This window comes from Lonchura striata, chromosome Z (genome assembly GCF_046129695.1).
Source record: "Lonchura striata isolate bLonStr1 chromosome Z, bLonStr1.mat, whole genome shotgun sequence".
In the NCBI taxonomy this organism is placed as follows: domain Eukaryota; kingdom Metazoa; phylum Chordata; class Aves; order Passeriformes; family Estrildidae; genus Lonchura; species Lonchura striata.
In genome coordinates, this window is record NC_134642.1 from 18649110 (window position 1) to 18669397 (window position 20288).

Consider the following 20288-nt stretch of genomic DNA (forward strand, 5'->3'; position numbering starts at 1 on the left):
ATATGCATTAGAAGCCAAAGAACAAGCTAAGCATTATTCACATTTCAAACAATTGGGAATAGAAGCAGTATACAGCAAATGCCATGTTTTTAGTAAGTATTTCTGTTTGCCTTTTTACAGTAAGCTGCAAACACTTCTGCTGAAGGAAGAGAAAATTTTTGCTTCTTTTCTGAAACAGCTTCTCCAAAGAAGTAACAGAAGAAAAATGTCAGAGCAGAAGCTATGTAACCAAGAAGGAAGGAAGAGCACTAAACAGCCAAAGTTACTGCAGAGAATTAATGTAGCAGTTAACACAGCAGAGAATTTTGAAATGCTGGTGTGGCCAGGGCTTTCTCAGTGTGGAAAAGGAACAGGACACACAAGAATCAACTCAATTACTAAAAAGCAGAATGCAGACTATCTGCAGAAAAATATTTGATTCTACTAATACAAGTTAAACTCCTATTTTTCAAAAATTGGAATAATAGGAAAGACCAGGAATAACACTTTATAAGGAATTTATATTTCCTATCTTTCTTTGAGCTCAGTGGTTCAGTAAGCTCAGTCACCCTTGGCAAGGTCAGAAACACATAATATATTTGATAGTTTTTAAAGAAATATGTTATGTAGGAGTCTCTAAAACATATATGCATCTTGTTATTAAACAGATGAACCTGCATAAAGTTTCTGGATAGTTACTGTTCTGTCAGTTCATTTAAAGAAACAAGAAAAAACCCAGTTCTTTTCTTATGACAAACAAAGCTATATTACTAATATCTCAGTAGATGTGGTGAGCCACTGTGAACAGTCCACCCAAAAAAACCCACTGTAGACTAGCAGACTACTGCTCCCCAGTGAGCAAGTACTAATGAACAAGTACTTTCTTTCCTTTCTTACTGTATGGATCCTACAAATACCAAACATAAAAGAAGACATCTAAAAATACTCATAACTCTTGAGATTTTTTTCACTTCTTGTATTTAAAAGCATCACATCATATTACTAACATCAAAAGGTAAAAACAGTAAAGGTAGTTTTGCCACTTTTCAATTGTATTTACTTTTCTCAGTCAAGCGTAAATTTAGTTTCTGGATTAAGAGTAAGAATCAAATCTGGTTTGCACATATACTTGTTGACACAGTATGTTTATCAGCCCCCGCCAACACATTTCGGAGTGTGGGGTCTTCCAGAATGATGAAGCGAAAAAAAGTATCTCATCCCCTCCCTCTCTCAACTGTGAAGGTTGTATGTAAACCAAAAGTACTAAGGACTACCATTGGAAACCAGTTCAGTAGCATTAAACTGGCTTGCTACTTGGTGATACTAGTCCCACTCACAGTGATTTGACAGTGAGACTGGAAGAGCATGAGTTCTTTACTCATTTGCAACTACTCTAGAAAGCTAGTGTCAATGTTTAGATATACCTTCTCTTCTGCAGTGCCTTGATCTTAGCAACAGGAGAGTAATGGCAAGAAAAAAGGAAAGCGCGGCCTTTACAGGGTGACAGAGAAAAAAACAACAAATCTTTTTGTTCCCTTTGTCTCACCTTGTGTGCCCTCTTCCCATTAAAATGAAGTAATATGCTCCTGCCACTCTTTGTGAAGAATTTCAAGAAAAGCACTAGGTCAAAGTAGGGTGTGGGGCTCTTCTAGAAAGAGCAAGACAAAACAGGAGCAAGAGTATGTGCAAGAGCAGAGGGCAGAGCAACTCCAGCACAACAGGAACTTTTCTTCAGGCATGGAGGGCTAATCCTGGACAAAGACACACATTTCTGTGTTTCTGCATACGCAAGGCTCATGGATGCTGTACTGTCTCACCCAGGCCATAAAATAACTATGTCTGTGGAGATTCAGTGTATGTCCCAAATAAAGTACTGTGTGTAAGATGAAAGTGTGACTACACCTTCAAAGAAATTAGTAAACTAGAAATACATTAACTTAACATTCACAATATAAATGCAATATTAAGTGGAGTCAAATAAACATATATATGACACACATATGATATTTAATTAATATCATATAATGTATAACATTTGCATATATGTATATAAATATTTAAGCAACTTAAAAGATGGTGCATATTAAATACTTAACAATCATGATTTCATTCCGAGAGAAACTGCCTCAAAAAGCTAATCTTTGTGCTTCTTACAACTTTTAAAATAGGTGGAATACCACAAAGTGTCCAACACATGGGCCCACTTCCCAATTAATTATTTGCTGGCTAAAGTGTTAAAATGTCCTTGGCTTCACCTTAGACACAATCATCCCAGCTGGTCATTATCTAACTGGAAAGGGGCCAAAGAATCTCAGCTGTCAGTACGCAACAAATATGTATGTTTTGTCCTTTTTCCTCCATTTACTTCACTTTCACATATCTGCATTTAAAAGAAGGAAAACTTATTATGCACGAAACTCAAAAATGCTGGTATCTCTTTTACTGCTGTGACTCTGTATACGTGGAGTGCAGGTGATAAGTGGGGTGATGAAGAACTCTTCTGTATGTTTATTGAAAACTGATTCATCCAGCCTTACTGAAGCTGATTCTATTACTCTGTGTTTCTATTTAATTTAACACATGTGTGAAAAAACATGGAAGTCTTCCAAAGACAGAGCTGAAACAAATTTATTGATTGGTCATGTGTCTGCATAGAGTCAGGAACTAGTAGAAAAATAGGAAAATATCCCTCAATGAAGTGAATGTTAGCAGTCAGCTTATAGTCAGTGTTAAAATCAGCTTGTAGTAAACCTGCAGATCAACAGGTGGAAAGCAAATGGCTTTTCTCATTTGCACATTACTTCTGGAAGAAGCCAAAGGGCAGCTGGGAGAAGGAACACATGTAAACAAGGCAGACCTAATGATTTCCTAATTACAAAGAAGATATTATCTTTCCATTAATAGATAACCTAATTGACCAAACCCCAGCAGTTTCCCCTCAGTACAAGTAAACATAGGTGCCTTTCCTCACTGAATTGTCACATGTTTAGGCCAGCCACTAAGTTGTCAGTTCTGCTTGATTTGTTTGGATACTGTACTCTGAGACAGCTGTCGGAAATAATACATTAGAACAGCTGTTGCAGCACTTACAAAGGGACAGGAATTTTAATTGAACTGAATATTAATTGGGAGGGAGATATATTTTTTTTTCCATCAAAGTTAAGACAGAAATATACAAAGAATGACAGATGTCTTTAAGGTATTTGACCAATGTCTGATAAGCAAGGTTGGTTTTAGTTTTGACTGTGTAACTGTGACAGTGGTTTCCACCATCTTACATGAACCACTCCTCGCTTAAGAAAAGTGGTACTAAGAAGAAGAAACAGTAAGTTGCATAAATAATCTTTTTCAAATACTTGCTGTGATCTAGAGAGGACCTCAAATTTTTTGAAGAATCATTCAAAAGGAAACTCATTCTGAAACCCATAGTAATGACCAGCTGAAAACAAAACTATTCATGATGGCTGAGAGCTAAGCATAAATGAAGAATAAGCTTACTTTCAGCATCAGCATAGAGCAGCAAGCACAGAAGAACCACCACTGGCCTGACTACGTGCATCATCCGACAGTTTGGCACCAGCATGCTTTGGCAGCCTTGTTCTCACTGGCTTAGAAGCCACTGCGAGTCTGTCCAGTCTGAAATTTCAGATGAAGTATTTTCAGAGCCTGTGAAAAGATAAAAATGCAATTAGCTAAAAGAGACCAGAGTTTTTATTTTCTCTTTTTTTTTTTTTTAATGCATTCACAATTTGAGGCAAAAGTATTTTAGAAGACAAAAGGGTAAAGCAGAAAGAAGCATAATTAATATCAAGCTACTGGTATATGCAAGAAGATCCAAGACACAGTATATGTTAGCACTGTTAGAACACATTTCTTATTGTATCTTTACCACATAATCAAACAACTATCACATCCTGAACCTTTAGTTAGAACTACAGCATGTCCTAAACCAAAGAAACTGGTATGATGAGGCTTAAGACATCACTGGAACTCATGTTGCAAGAAGGTAATCAGAGCAGCTTAGATATCCATAACAAATCCATATGCCAACAGGGAGTTGATGCCTTGGCATCTAGTAAGAATAACACCACAAAATTTACTTCACAACGTATTATTAACATATTGCATTGTTCAGTAACTTTCAAAGGTTGAAATTCCTGTTGTGATTTCTTGCACATATCTGAATTATGCCTAATACTAAACCAGAAATCTGGCGCTGAATAAAGGGCTGAGATCTCAATTCAATCCATTTAATTTATTACAATGTGTAATTGGATATGATACACTGGTGGAACTACAGCTCAAGTACCTCACTTAATAAAACAGTGTTTTATCCTTGTTCAAATATGCCACACTAACAGAAATTAAGGAATATAAAAATATTTTTCCTCCTCCATCAGGAAATACTAGAGATATCCCTAAGCAGTCTGACACTGGCACTAAAATAACATGACATGCAATTATACTTTCTAAAGGATCTGCAACACGTAAGCTTTGTTAAGTTTGATTCTACTACCTTCATTACCACACAAGTGGCTTCCAAAGATGAAAACCAAGAGGGCAGAGAAAAAAGTATACTAATTATTATTCCACTAAATAGATCTTACAGCTTTGTGGGTGGTTTAAAGAGCCCATTTTCAGTACAGAGAAATGCTCAAAAGAATTTACTCAAGGAAGAAAAGACATGAACAGCTGGTAGAAATCTACACTATGTTACAAATCTCTTTTGTAAAACTGTCTTTTGAGTCAGCTACTGCTATCAAAAAATACAAGTCTAAGAAATCTTCATAGGCAAAATGCTAAAGGCACCAGCTCTCCCCTTTCATCACTACCATCTTCATGCCAGCATTTCAAATAACAGCAAAGTCCATGAGACACCAGTCCTGTCAGACTCAATTTGTGTCTGTGCAAGCGTATCAGAGCCAACTGCTGTGTAATGATTCCAGTCCTATCACAAAGATGGAGATGCATGAAATGTACTTCCAAGGAAGAGGTGATTTTTATTTTGCTTCTTCTGGAATGCAGGAGTTACAGGGGAGCCCTGAACTATCTCTACAGGCAGCTCACTTAAGAACAAAACTATCTTTTCATTAGTATACAACCATACTTGCTGATGTGTGAAGGTGAACAGAGAGATGAGGTGGGTACTAAGTACTCACTTACTCTTTTCAGGGAGGAAGCACAGAGGTAACCATACTGATAATTAATAAGGGGAGCAGAGAAGTGGGAAAAAGTGGTGACCAGAAGGTACTTGTTTAGCACAACAGTTTTTTAATTGGGGCACTGGGGCACATTGTTTTCATTTCAAGCACTTGCATCAAAATATTAAATGTGGTAGCTAACAGGAAAAATATTACAGCTGTCTGCTTGGGGAAAGAAGGAATTTAAAAAATTGTATGATCCTCATATGTGAATATGCAGTTATCCTCTACAACCTGTCTGCAAATGAAGGGATGTATCAAAGAACCTGGCAAAGAAAATAATAAAATAGAGCTTTTTGTTTTGTTTTGTTTTGTTTTTTTGGCAAAATCTTATTCTATTCTCTCATTCTAAATGCACATACAGCCACTTGGGAATACTGCACTCTGTCTGCTTTGAAGGTAATATTCATTATCATTCAGGTCATAAAATAAGCCCTCAGTATTCCCTTTCTTTCATATTTCTGAGAGTCAGGGCTTTAGCTAACCTGATGAAAACACCAAGGTTTCCACGACACCCTTTGCTTATTTGTTCTCCCTTTTTACCTGCTTAGGTCTTCGAGCAAACTTCCAGTATTCTAGCTCAGGAAAACATAAGCACTAGAACAAAACTAGTGGTTGAGTAGTTTTTCTTTCAAGTTGAAGATACACTGTTAATGGAGGCATGCAGGTGATGGGCTGGTAACATGAAGAGAAGCAAGCCAAGGTACTGTCAGGTACTGTCAAGGTTCTCAAAAAAAGTCTGCCTTTGCTTTACTCACAAAGAAAAAATCTTCATACCCTACCACTGACAACTCTACCAACAATGATATCAATCACATGGTATGTAGGTCTGTACTTGGCTTATTTGTGAAAACTAACATGAAAACTCAATTCCTTAAAAGGACTAAATGAAATTACCAAGGCAACTATCAGCTTCCACATCAAGCCACCTTAGTAGTTCCAAAGTAAAAACCTCATCAAAAGCATTATTAATTCTTACAATTAAATTAGGTTCCTTTCCTTTTCTATTGCCTCCTGATGATGGTTCATTACATCCTGACTGTGGCATCAAAGGCAGTGAAAACACAAACAGTATTTACAGCACCAGGTTACACTAGCCTTGTCATCAGAGGACCAATACTTGCCTTGCAGAATTAATCCTGGGTAGGTACTCTCTTAGAAGCCCCTGCTACAACATTCACACTGCATTCACACCAGGGCAGAAAGATGGGGTTTCCCCTTGGCAAATGATCACAATAACTACAGAGGTCAACAGCTCTTTGGAAAAAAAAATCTCTTTATGAAGCTTTAATAAAAGCTGTTATTATTTTAGGTTAAGCGCCGTATAACTGCTGTATTAAATAATCAAAAATGACTCTTCCAGTATCTCTATTGGAAATTACCCTCTCAATATCTTTAAAAGAGCTATCCATGAAACTAGGTAATACATCTAACAATAACACTGTACTAATACATCTAACAGTAACACTGTAAGTAAGAGTATAGATTTTCCCTGATTTGTGATATCTATTAATAGGATCAGTTAAAGTGAAGGTGTGCAGCTCTCCACAGTGTTCAATGCAGAGACAAAAAAGAAGTCTTTTCAGCAGGATCACTGCAGATGATAGTACCCTGGCATGGGCATGTGCACCAATTATCCTCAAAAGGATCAACTGGGTGAATGAAACATCTGAACACTGAAAAGCTTCCCTGCAGTCTGTTTACTTTAGTAGCAAAAATAATCTTTTAGGTACTGTCACGGTACTCACAAGATGGCTCCTGCTCCAAGACAGTTATAGGAAATGCACATCTGGAGGCAAATTTTAGAAACAAAAAAAAAAAGCAAACACTGATTTTTTTTTTAATCACCTTGTTTTCTCATGCATGAATGTGCATTTAAATGCTTGCTAACACAGAAATTCAGCTCAGCAGGCAAGAGTTGTCAGAAAAGACTTGAACATGGACAAAAAAGAACTCATAACACATGTAAGGAGCCAAATTGACAAAAATACAGAAGCAAAAATTTTGAAAGAAAGAGATTATGAAGGTATGAGAGCTCATTTGTGCTAAAAACAGGATTTCTGGCTCAACTTTTCCAAAGTTTTAAATTATTTAGAGATATGATTTTAGTTCATGGTCATCTCTGGTTTGTCTCAAGGACTTCCCACAGAAACTGCCTATATTTCCCCATAGGAAAGTAACTGGATACACCTTATATTAAGAAACCCACCAAAAATGATGTTTCTCTAAGAAAACATCTGTGCTGAAATTCTGTTTCTACGCTCCATTCATCACATCCACAATCCTGAAGTATGCCCATCTCAAAGCCACAGATTTCTAATACCTTGGAAATGGAAGACAAGAAATACAAATAAATGAATTTAAAATATTCCTAGAAGTAGTGATGGAAAGGGTGCAAATACTTCCTGTATTTGCATATCAATCATGACCCCTCCTTAAAAAAGAAAATTAAAAAAAATTAATGGAAAAATCTTATCTGGAGAAACCTAACTGACAGCTGAATCATTACTAGAAAGAACAGAAAACAATGCATAAAATTAATTCTCATAAGCTCTTTAGTCAAAATCAATTCAGAAATACTGCTGGGTAAAACAATCTTTTAAAGAGAATTAAATTTCTTTTCCAAAGCAATAATGGAAACTGGCAGAATCAGAAATTCCACATTTTACTTGATCTTTTATTGATTGAACATGATAAATGTTTTCATAATTGACCTGCTGGAAAAGTTACGTGTTTCATTATGCTTTTATTCTTAAAAATCCAAAATACAAACACATGATTAAGGAAATTGGAAGGACAGCTCTGGTGTGTGTTCAAAAGTTTAGTCCTATCACTCTCTGGGTAAAAATTCACCCAAATGCTTGTCTATCATTGCTGAATTTCTCTGTTAGAGTTACTCCAAGATGAGTGAGCACCCATCCTAAAACAGTAGGTTTCTGACATCATGCAAATGTTTGAACTACATCACAATAAAAACAGAAATTGTTTGCAGAGCTAGGTGGCATTTTGATTCTACATTGTAATTCTACTTTATACTTCAACAAAGATTCCTCTGTTACCATGAAAAACAGAGTAGTTTTTTGGTAAATGAAGAAATAGATTAAATTGTTTAGTGAATAAATCAATGACAGAAGGGTACCTTGAAATCACATCACTAGGATGTTTTTCTTGTATAGAAAGTTGTTTAAAGGTTTCTGGTTTTTTGCTTACAAAAAGACTTATGTTCATATGGAATCTTAAGCCATGCAGAGAAAACCTTGCCTAGCCTAATGTTTATACTTCTGTTCCATTTTAAATCATTAATTAAAATACCAATTGTAAGCTGATAGGTGTCTCAATGCTTATCAACTTCTGCCATCTCACTCACTTCTGCAGATCATAAGAACTTTTCTTATGCAGAACATGATGCAGAAAGAAAACACTGCCTAACTTCTTAACTTTGTGCCTCCAAACAGAGGCTCAAGAAAAAAACTTTGTGCTGGCAATGGCTGAACTGCTGAGATGGAAATAGTCTTGCTAGATGAGAAAAGCATACTATGTTATCTGTCTGTGGACATTAAAGCTATGTATCATTGAGAATCTATGGAAATAATTTAAACCATGTTACAGATATTAAGCAGACAAATGAAACATCTTCCACTAAAATTGACTTCTTGCCTGAATTAACACAAATTCTGATGATACCCCAGTCTTGACTCCTGTAAATTATTTGCATACATTAACCCTGAAATATTCCAACTCTGACTTTGCCCATTTGCACAACTGAAGAAAGCTAACTCTATTCTGACACTTGCTAAAATAAAAATCAACAGACCTACAAAAAAAAAAAACAAACAAAATTAAAAAAAAAAAACCAAACCAAAAACTCAAAATCAAGCAAATAAAAAATAAAGGAAGAAATTAATACTTTCTTCAGCCACAGAAGAGAAAGAAGGTGAAATCTATACTAAGGTGTCTAGAATCACCAGGTCACTCACTAATGGTGTCCTCAATATTGGGCAAGTCCTGTCTTTACTGATGATTTGGATGAGGGCATCGAATACACTCTTAATATCACAGACAGCACCAAGCAGGGTGTGATTGTTGACTGCTGATCTGCTGGGGGGCAGGAAGGCTCTGCAGAGGGATCTGCACAGGCTGGATCATGGCCAAGGCCAGTGGTGTGAGGTACAGCAAGGCCAGTGCTGGTCCTGCCCCTGGGTCACAGCAGCCCCAGGCAGTGCCACAGGCTGGGGCAGAGTGGCTGCAGAGCTGCCCACAGGAAAAGGCCCTGGGGGTGCTGGTGACAGCAGCTGAGCATGAGCCAGCAGTGCCCAGGTGGCCAAGAGGGACAATGGCATCCTGGGCTGTGCCAGCAACAGAGTGGCCAGCAGGAGCAGGGCAGGGATTGTCCCCTGTACTCAGCACTGGTGAGGACACACCTCAAATCCTGTGTTCAGGTCTGTGCCATTCATTACAAGAAGGTCATAGAGTTGCTGAAGTGTGTCCAGAGAAGGGCAACAGAGTTGGGAAGGGTCTGGAAAACAAGTCCTATTAGGAGCAGCTGAGGGAGATGGAGGTGCTTAGCCTGAAGAAAAGGAGGCTCAGGGCAAACCTTACTGCTCTCTAAAACTGCCTGACGGGAGGGTGCAGCTCTTCTCAACACAGCAAGAATAAACTGTCTTGAGTTGTGCAATGGGAGGTTTGAATGGATAACATGAAAAATTTCTTCACTGAACAGGTGACTAAGGATTGCAACAGTCTTCCTTGGGAAGTTGGTTGAGTTGCCAGCCCAGGAGATACTCAAAAGACATGGAAACAGTGATTAGGGACATGGATGGACTTAGTGTTATATTAACAGTTGGACTCAATCTCAAATGTCTTTTCCAACATTGTTGGAATAAGTTGTTCTGGATCCTATGATTATATTAATTGTTTCCTCTGAAATCTGGTTTAAGAACAATACAATGACTGTGTTTATGCAAAAACCTTTATAGACTGATTTTTGTCTCGTTTGCCTCAAAACAACAAAAAGTGAAAGAACATATCATTAGTACTAGGGTATTTACCATACACAGTTTGTTAATCTTTGACTGCCTGTTATATTACTTCAACAACACTGGAACTGTGCAGCTACCACCTCTTAGAATAGGCTAAATCTATGAGCATGTGAACCACATACAAAAACTTTCTTAGAGCCACTGTGCCATATACCATATACTCATCAGACACTCCCAAAAAATGGGTCTCCAAAACCAGCTTTCCAGCACATGTTCCCAGCAGTCTAACAAAAAAGCACAACTACCAAGAACAGCTAGATCTACCTTGAGCAGCTGAGTTTTGAGACCACAGTGGTGGCATCTGTCTGTGGCTTGCTTCTCTACAGAGCTAAGTATGTGGATGACCTTGCAATAAAAATGATTCTACAGCTAGCTCCACTACTAAGCACATTACATAGACATGTCAATATTGCTTATATCTACACAGCCATCCTATTTTCAGGAGAATTTTGCTCTTCCTGTGTCTTTTTCAGCGGGGATATTGCAAAACATTCAGGTTATTCCTCATCTTTAGGATCTGGCATGGTTGAAGCATACCAGGTATTGAAGATACGAAGATAAAACTAGAAATATATTTGCAAGTTTGGAGCTAAGAAATCAAATACAACTTCAGTATTACAATGTTTGGTTTTTATTTTTTTTTCCTCTCTATTCTCTGCAATTTCTTTTTTAATGGCTTTTCTTTTTCCTTTTCACTTAATGGTTTTGTTTCAAAACTATCCAATATACTTGTCGGCTAATCAGATTGAAGCATGACTGACTGAGACATTGAATTTGCAGTACACACAGGACAGCAATCCAGCTGCAGCTAGTTTAGCCTGACTGCACTTTATTATAATGTTGCTGATGGCAATACAATTGTATTATAGGAAGAGATGGAGAGCTGAAATGGTTATTTTTCAAAAGTAGTTGGCATTATAAAATTATTTGGTAATAAAAGATAAAAACTTCCTGAAGCAATAGAAGCACTATGCATTTGCCATACTAAGATATGGCATAATCATGCATGGTTGTTTACAGGTCTTCTTTTGGAGAAAAGATGACAACTACAAAGTGTCATTGTGATATAATGCATGTTTTACTAGTCAGAAAAAAAGTAAAAATAATGTTATAAACTCTGAGGGAAAGAGAGTTAAAAGGCAAACTACAGATATTTTTTTGCTGAAATTTCCTTATTAAGTAAAGTACCAAGTGAATTGGTATACTTTTAGACACCAAACTAATGTCATAATATTGACAAACCAGTTTGATACCAAATAGAATTATGAAATCATCTACCAGACAGCCTGATTCATAGCATGTTTTTCTTTACAGACCTCATTAACTACTATAGATTTATCTGTAATAAGATGAAATGAGTGGCTTAGTAGGGCCACTTGATGTAGCACTTCAGGTGCTTCATAAAACCTCTCCCTCAATCCCCTTCAAATGGGAAGTGAGAAGCAGAAAGTTTAATCCTCTTGTATTTGATCTGTTGAAAGCCAGCTGAGATCAACAAAAGATTTCCTCTGTGAAACCTATTACTAAACATTAAACAACCAGAGACTGTATAAAGCATTAACCAGTACATATGCTCTCCTTTCTCATTTTTGACTTCAGGATTTTCTTGGCATTTTGATGGTGCAGCTTCCATACCCAGAGCTTTCATTCACATTGTTTTGCCCAGGGAACTTGGCACTCGTATGTCTTAGCTACAAGAACCTGACAACAAAAAAAAAAATCCCTCTTAGACCTGTGGTTCATCCTCTTACAACTCTGTTACAGTGTACTAGAATAGATTAAAATGCATTATGTATTTTCCATATATTCTTCACTGGGTTTATGTTCTCAGGAAACATTTCGGCAAGCATGTTTCAAATCTCAGTCCTGCCACAGCTTCCCATGCACTCATCTTTTTTGGGTTAATGATATTAATGAAAAACTAACTGTGAATTCATTCTCACAAATATGCTGGCCTTTGCAACAAGCTGTTAATTGCATACTGACATTGTGTAACCTTCACCTTCTTTTGCAGCATCTTTTTAACAGTTCTCAGTAACAAAGTAAGAGTATGTGCTACCACCCAAATGAACATTATTTTAAAAAAGGTTTTGAGAAAAAAAAAATCTGAACTCTACTGTATACAGCTGTGGAAATATCTCTGCAACTTATACACCATATATACCAATAGCATATTGTGGTGAGGCAAGGACATGCCAAGATGTTATAGAGATGCCACATTTACCAAAAATTGTTTTTCTATGCATATACTGGAGCAGCTTCACCCTGCTAAAGAACTTCCTGCATACCACTGGTTCATATATATGATCAATTATCTCTCTCTCTGCTTATGACAGTTTCTGAAACACACTATCTGTTGCCTCTTCTTTCATAAATGAGCAAGAAAAATCAGAGAAAGAAATATTACAGTAGATTAAACTGGTGAAATAACCAACTGCAGTCACACTCATAGTTTGTCTTCTAAATGAACAGTAGAAAGTCATAAAAAAGAAACAGACTGAAGATATGAAGATATGACATAAAAGAAAGGTTATTATCCTAGTTATGTTTATCACCTTTCATAAAAAATACATAGATGAGAAAACACAGAAGATGTTTACAGAAGATTAAAGTTCCCTGTCATTCAGATTTTGAGTATCTTTCATAATCTCAGCATCAGAAGTAATAAAAAATACAGGTATAAGCTAAAACAATACACTTAGCATCCAGTAAAGCAAATATTTAAGAATATACACACTTATATACAATTACAAAAAGAACTGATCTGCAGAGTTCATATTTGTATGAAAAGACAGAAGTAGACAAGAAAACCTCTCTGCCTTTCAGACGTGCCTCATACAAAGGCTTCCAGGACTTCTGCATTTTCCCTCTGCTTTCAGCTTTTTCATTTCCAGAATTTCTAGATGGAAAGTAATAATCAGTAAACATACTGCTATGAGATTCAAACTAAATAAAAAGTTTATCCTTCAGCTATACAATACTTCATATTTAGCCATGATGAAATTTAATTAATGAACTAATGAAAGTGGAGAACCAGTTTCATTACTAATCCAACCGAGAAAATATTGAGTCTAATGAAAGATAAAAAAATTCATATAGGTGGCTTTCAAAAAACATTTTAGAATTTTAACCTCATGTTCTGTATAAAATACCATAGACTGACATTACAGAAGCAGACAGTAATTTTAAGCCTTTAGACAGTCACATTGAAGTATTCAAGACTTTTAAAGACTCAGCTTACATTAATTCTCTTTTTAGAACATGAAACAAAACTATTTATAATACTTGGAGGAAACTTGACGTATAATCTTACTGTCCATTAGCACCATTATCATCCATGTTACCACAACATTGCTTCCCAAATACAAACAGAAAAAGGTTTATGTCCTTCCCTCCCCAGAAAAATGTCACCCAGGTGACAGTCAAATTCCACATGAAACACAAGCTTGTGACTGCCAGTCTTTTAGGGATATCCCAAGGCAGTACACATTAAACTATAAAGAGGGCTGTGGGAACTCAAGGCTCAAACATTCCTCTGGAATTCTATCTCACAGAGATAAAATCTCTATAACGAATTTTAGAGAGTGCTGCAAATAATTATATGTTAAACAATTTAAAAACAAAATCCAATATAACCTAGAAAGACAATTCCAGTTTTGGCTTTGTTTACTCACAATCATTAGTTTTGACTAAGACTCTGGCTAGATGAGTGAAAACTTTTTTTTTTTTTTAATGAGTGCATTCTGGTTATTTATACTAATAACAAAGCACTATTTTTCAATACATCTAAAGGCTAGAAGATGAGCCTAATGTTCTATTTGGAACACTGCAAGGCACTTGTGGGAGTTTCATCTTTCACAACAGAAATGCATGAGCAACTATTATAAACCTAGTAAAGTTTCTGCAGCATTTCTATTATAACTGATATGTCTCTGGGTGTGTGTCCTGTCCCAGGAGTATTGTTCTGGATTGATTAGCATCTTTATAATGAAATGCTCGATTACAGCTTTGAAACAAATAATTATAAAGAGAGGGTGTATTTTTCAGTTAGGGATTTTGTTTTGATTTTTTTTTTAATTATCAGTGCATGAAAGGCAGCTGTAGAAGTTCTGACTGAACTGTTGCCTCTTTGGAAAGAAACTACAATTTGTTGCTCTCACTGTGCATAAGTTAAATTGAATTGCTAGTTATGACTGGTATGGGAGCTTTATTTTCAACTGGCAGGGTGTGCAGCCAGCTGTAACCAATTTTTCAGTATCTTGAAAAGCCTTGTTTGAAGTATACAGATGTGAATAACTTTGAGACCTTGTTGTTAGTAAACAGAAGCATTTTTCAAAACATTTTACAATCCTACTTATTCAGTGTTAAAAAAAAAACAAACTGTAAAGAAAGGTATGCATTATTGATGTTTTGCATAATTTTAGCAGCGTATGTAAAAAGGCCATAAAAATGTAGGTGGCATGTCCAAGTTTGGGGTCATGTTTCAGACTCTTATGTATAACATAATGTTGTTAAAATCACCTTCTGCCAAGAAAAGTGACTCATTTTTTATGAGCTTTAACAGCAAATGAGTGGGTAGGAAAAGTGCTTTGATTTCAAGGGTTAGAAGTCAGGAGAAAAAACTGTGAGTATTTCCTTTCCTTAGTGCTCTGCATACTGCAGCAAGCCCTCAATTTTAAAACGGTTTTCTACCAAAGAAACTTACTCAGCTGTTGAGCTGATGTGCTAGTTTGAATGGTTTACTCACTGAAGGTGCTAGATGATATCTGAGAATTATGATTTTATTTATTATTTATAAATCAGAATAACAGAAACAATTTGATTAAGTAAGAAAATGCAGGGATGTATCCCAAGCATTCTCTAATGCCTTGACATCCAAAACCGGAATTCCTTAGTCCTCACCTCTGCATACAACAGATCTTCCACTGCTGCCAGCACAAGGTTGACAATGCTTATTTAGACAGAAACAGGCAGGTCACAGGCTAAAGGACAAGAGGAGTAAAAAAGCAGGTGTGCTTTTATGCCTTAAACAAAATCTAATCTCCATAAAGATGGTCTTGTTCAGGTACCTGTAGATGAGTCTGTCACGTCTTTTGAAGTCCACAGTATGCAGACTGTTACCTTACTTTATTTTTTTTTTTCATTTTTAAAAATATTTAGGCATAATCTTTAGGCCAGAATATAAGCAGCCACGATAAATTAATTTCATCATGTCACAACTACTGTACTACCACACAGACATTTCCATATGAAATGATTTTATTTGAAATGCTGTAATGGAAGATAAGTCTTTGTGCTAAAGACAACTTAAGATCTAGGACAAAGATGTGAACTTATTTATTAAGGTACTAAAAGTTACAAGTAATTTTGGAGGATGACTTGAATTTATCTACATAGAGTTCATTTTATATCTTATCTGTGGATTCAGGAATGTACTGAAATGTATTGCTGTAATCCATTTGTTGCTATATTGCATCATCAACTTTTAAATTTTTTATTAATTAAGTTGCCTTTATTTCTGTAGTTGAGATCTTGAACAAGCACATCTGCATAACAGCCAAATCAGACACCTGATTTGGCACTGAATATGGTATCCAGTAACAGATAAATGCTAATTGAAATTCAAATTTTTCTCAAATTATTTCAAATAAATGTCCCACTACTTTCTTTTTTTCTAAGCATCTTCCAGTCTTCCAGAAGGTAAAGAGAAGACTTCCTGGAGTTTCTAAAGAAATAAAAAAAAATAAAAATCTTATGCTGATACCCAAGCTTCATGCTTAAGATCAACATATATAATGTTAAGCCAGATCACTGCATAGAACTGACAAAAGAAAAAATGTGGAATTTAATTTAAAACTCATTAAAATTTAAAGAAAAGCATCATGATCAAACTGATTACAATAATTTCTGCAATTCTGACTCTCACATATAATTTATTGGTATTTTATATTATTACATTCCCATTTTAATACTATTTAAATGTCTTAAAAATGATATAATTTTTCAATATTCTGCTACTGTTTAATTACAGACGTATAGTAAGAAAAAAAAAATCTGGTGACTGTTCTTCATATTTTGTTTTCTCTTAAGTAGACTTCTAACACAGTAATCATTGCTGTCACCCTCAGTGCTTCCTACCTTTTCCTCACAGTGAAATCCAAGAAGACTGAGACACTGAAATCCCTCAGAAATTAGGCATATTTTAGAAAACAGAGACTGGAGCCCTGTGAATATATGTTGGAAGTAACACCTTTGTTATAGGGTAAAATATGAGCACATAGAAAGATTATGCTACTTTTCTGTACTAATATCCAATTGCACAAACATACAACTGTGTCTACTTCTATGGTATCTCTGCAGTTATCCATGGAATATGGCTTACTTATCCACAGTGAGTTATGACTTACTAATGGATCTGCAACCATGATCAAGCTCTGTATGATAAATAACTACTTTGAAAAGGGTTCTCTCCTGCCTCAGTATCACAGACACGATATTGAACCCTAATCCTAGCTGAATCCAAGACACTCCATATTCTATTTAGTTACAGAAAGGTCAGTATACATTTAAACAAATATTCATGTTAAAGCAGCTGAGGTAATTGGGCTGATCCTTCCACTACCTCAAAGGATGGTTCTCTAATTTCTATGTGATGTTTGCAGATCTTTATATTAATTTAGTACTGTAGAGTACTAGAACACTAGTAAACTTCCTTTGAAAACGGATCTGTGAGAGAATTCTTACTTCCACATCCTGAAAACACTGGATATCCACTTTTCAACAGGATGTCAGTCTTTACCACACTTGTCTATACACAACACATCTGCAAGAAGCAGGAATTATCAGACTGCCCAATTTTCAGACTACTGACAAGAGAACCTATTTGAATTACTCGTTTCTTTTTTTTTTTACCTGGCACTTTTTAAGACATGTTATTAGGCAAAAAAAAAAAAAAAAAAAAATATATATATATATATATATATATATATATATATATATATATATATAAGCAAGACTTTATCCTGTTACAGTGCACACACACACTAATTCAATCACTCTTCTAATAAACTGCAAACTAAAAAGGAAGCTTTTTATTTTTTTTCTTAAGGTGATTTCAGAATGTCTCTTCTAAGTCACACAGTAAATCACATTTTTTTTGTAATTTGATCCAGAAGGTATGTGGTGAATCTGTGTTTTTGCACAGAAATACATCTAGCTGCATAGGTATATTTCTACAGACATGCAGATATATTTTCTTATACATCCATAAATTATCAAAATGAAATAAAAAAAAAAAACTTCAGGGAAGGCATTTGTATCAAAGTCAAAACCTTTTACATCAATAGTCAGAATAAAATCACTGTTTTATTATTCAATTACTTGAAGTGTGAATGACAGACCATGATGCAATTTGCTCTGCTGACAGAGCTCACCTTTGTCTGAGAGAAACTATTTGCAGTTCACATATTCACTTCCCAAGCCTGACATGATAAAGAAAAAACAGATATAAAGCTAAATTTAAAAGATATACTACATGTCCTTTAAACAAGGAGAAGTGCAGTGGACTGAATCTGGTAAATACTACTTCTTACCCAATGCACCTGCTTTTGTTGGCAATTCTTTCTGAAGGATTCTCCAGAGTGCTTCCACTATGTTCTCTTTCAAAGAACCTAAACAGTCTGTTGAATTTTTATCAGCAGAAAGTGACATGACAGCAGATGGGATATACAAAAAAATTGAAATTATGTGTACATAAATCTGTATATTGTTTATATATAACAATTATTCTGAAAATTTTATTGTAAAACTTTAAGGTGTATATGCAATTATTTCTTTTTTATATAATAGATAAATACATTTTTAGGATAATTAGTAAATATGTTGCTTAGAAATTCTGTGAAACTTCTACTTAATTATAGTTGTAATCCCAGTTTGTTCAACAGTTAAAATCCTTCTGAATTGTTTTGTAACTTCTTCATACAGGTGAGTGTGAAAGCACATAGATTCTCCAGTCAGTAAATAAAACTGCTTAGACAAGTTGCGTTTCTTAATAAATATTCTCTTTGCAACTAAGCCAGGAACAAACATTCGACAAAACCAGTTAAGTGACCTAAGGTCATGTAAATATTCTCTTTCTACCTGGAAAGAGGAAATCTTTCCTTGAGTTTAACTTTATCAATTAGAGCTATTGTAAGAAATAGATATAATTATCCCTTGTATAAAAGTGAGAGATAAGTCTCATTTGAAATGTCTGGTACGGCAGCAAAGTTCTACACTTAGCTCTGAATATAGCTCATTATTTAGATCATGGACCTTGAACATTAGAGGTCTGTAAGAAGCAGAAATTCATTCTGAGTTCTAAACCAGCACAAAAATAAAGCAACCTAAAATCAAAAAGTATTTCTAAATTTTGAAAAGGTCATATGAATATAGAGAGTGTGAAGCAATACTCTGTAAAATCTGTAATCTGTAAAATTCCAAGGTCTGCTCCTTAAACTATGTAAAATTATGTTTTAGTGATACATTCTAAAATAATATCAAATTAATTCCAGCTATTAATAATTATAATAATTTAGAAAGAAAATCATTACATATTGTTACAGATATTAGTATATCTTTATTAGAACAGAAATATAAATTTTAATACATTTGGACATTTCCCTGATTTTTTTATTTGATAAAGCAGTAATATTCCAGCAAAAAATTAATTGGAGTAAACTACAATGCCTTGGAAATACACTAGACTGTTATGAACATAGAGACTGTGAAAAACATAGAATCACTTAGAATTGGAAATCAGAAAACCAAAATAAAGATGATCTCTTGATTTAGGAATTTCTTTTAATCTTGCTTTGATTATATTAGCATTAACAGCCAAAAGACTAAAATACCATCCTTGCTCACCAAAATCCAAGATCTTATCTATATTCTAAAGAATACAGGTGGAAAAATTGTGAATGCAAATCCATTGAATAAGGCTATGCTCTAAAATGAAAGCATGGAATTCAAATGGAAGACCAATTTAAATTACTTGTCCTACAACTAACAAAAAAACATGCATGTTTTATATACAATACAGTCTTTTAGCCCATATGTACTAGCGCTACTCTTTGATACTGTAAAAGCCACACTATTTTTGAACTGATATTTTAAAAGATTTTCACAATTGGTGTCACAAAACAAATTAAATCCCCATATAGATGATTTTTAAATCATGTTTTAAGTTGATAGTAAATTGCAAAAATTTCATTATAGTCACAGAAGTGAATTTTCAATTCATGCCATTTGTCTGCATCCACTGACAATTTGATTATTTGTCTACTGTTGCCAACTTCTTTCATAAGCAGAAAGCAGATTCTTGATAAGCTGCTTGCTATTTCCTTATTCCAGAAAAGAAACAGTCAAAGAAAAGGTCAAAACCTGAACTAGCAGGTTTTGCTCATGGCAGCAAACATTAACCATAAACATGAAACTCCTCTGAAAAAGTAGAAATTTCACCACAGTAAAACTGGCAAAAATAGCATAACTACAATGGATTGCTCCAAGTGATTTTAGCAGTGTCTGCCACAAGGTTTTGCTAATTACCTGGTAAACAGCACAGGTAAGAGCTTCTTTAAAAATCTCAGATTAAACATCTCAACTCCAGAACAGTCTAAAAGGTAGTCTACTTGAACAGAACTAAAAAGCAAAATCAAGTATAAGTTTGCTGGAAAACTAGAAAGAAAATGGTCTGAAATCTAGGATCTGTTAACCTGTTAATCACTCAATCACAAAAACAAGGCTGAGAGTAAAATGTATTACACATTCTAGTATTTTGCCAGCCAATCACAGCACAATCTTTTGAGATGGTTCACACAGTTGAACAGTCCCAGAGGAAACAGAGAGGTCTTTCATCTATATATTTTTACCATACGACATAATGATTTATAAATGTTAAAAGTTGAAAATTATTTGCCTGGGGTCAGTATTTTAGCCTAGTAAATAACTAGTTTCTTTGTTTTTCTCCTGCCTCCATAAAACAAGTGCTATCCCGATAAACTTAAAAGGTTTGTTTTTTTTTTAGTTTATA

The 20288-nt window shown here is 35.1% G+C and overlaps 1 protein-coding gene across 44 annotated transcripts in view; it reads right to left on the bottom strand.

Moving 5' to 3' along the window:
- The window catches only part of PTPRD (protein tyrosine phosphatase receptor type D), a 1155761-nt gene that overhangs the window by 290920 nt on the left and 844553 nt on the right, over positions 1–20288 (bottom strand). For all 44 annotated transcript variants that reach the window (XM_077790475.1, XM_077790477.1, XM_031507373.2 and 41 more), the window contains one exon: positions 3478–3645. In XM_077790475.1, the coding sequence (XP_077646601.1) occupies positions 3478–3562 (85 nt within the window). In that variant the 5' untranslated portion in view covers positions 3563–3645. The remainder of the gene's footprint in view (positions 1–3477; positions 3646–20288) is intronic.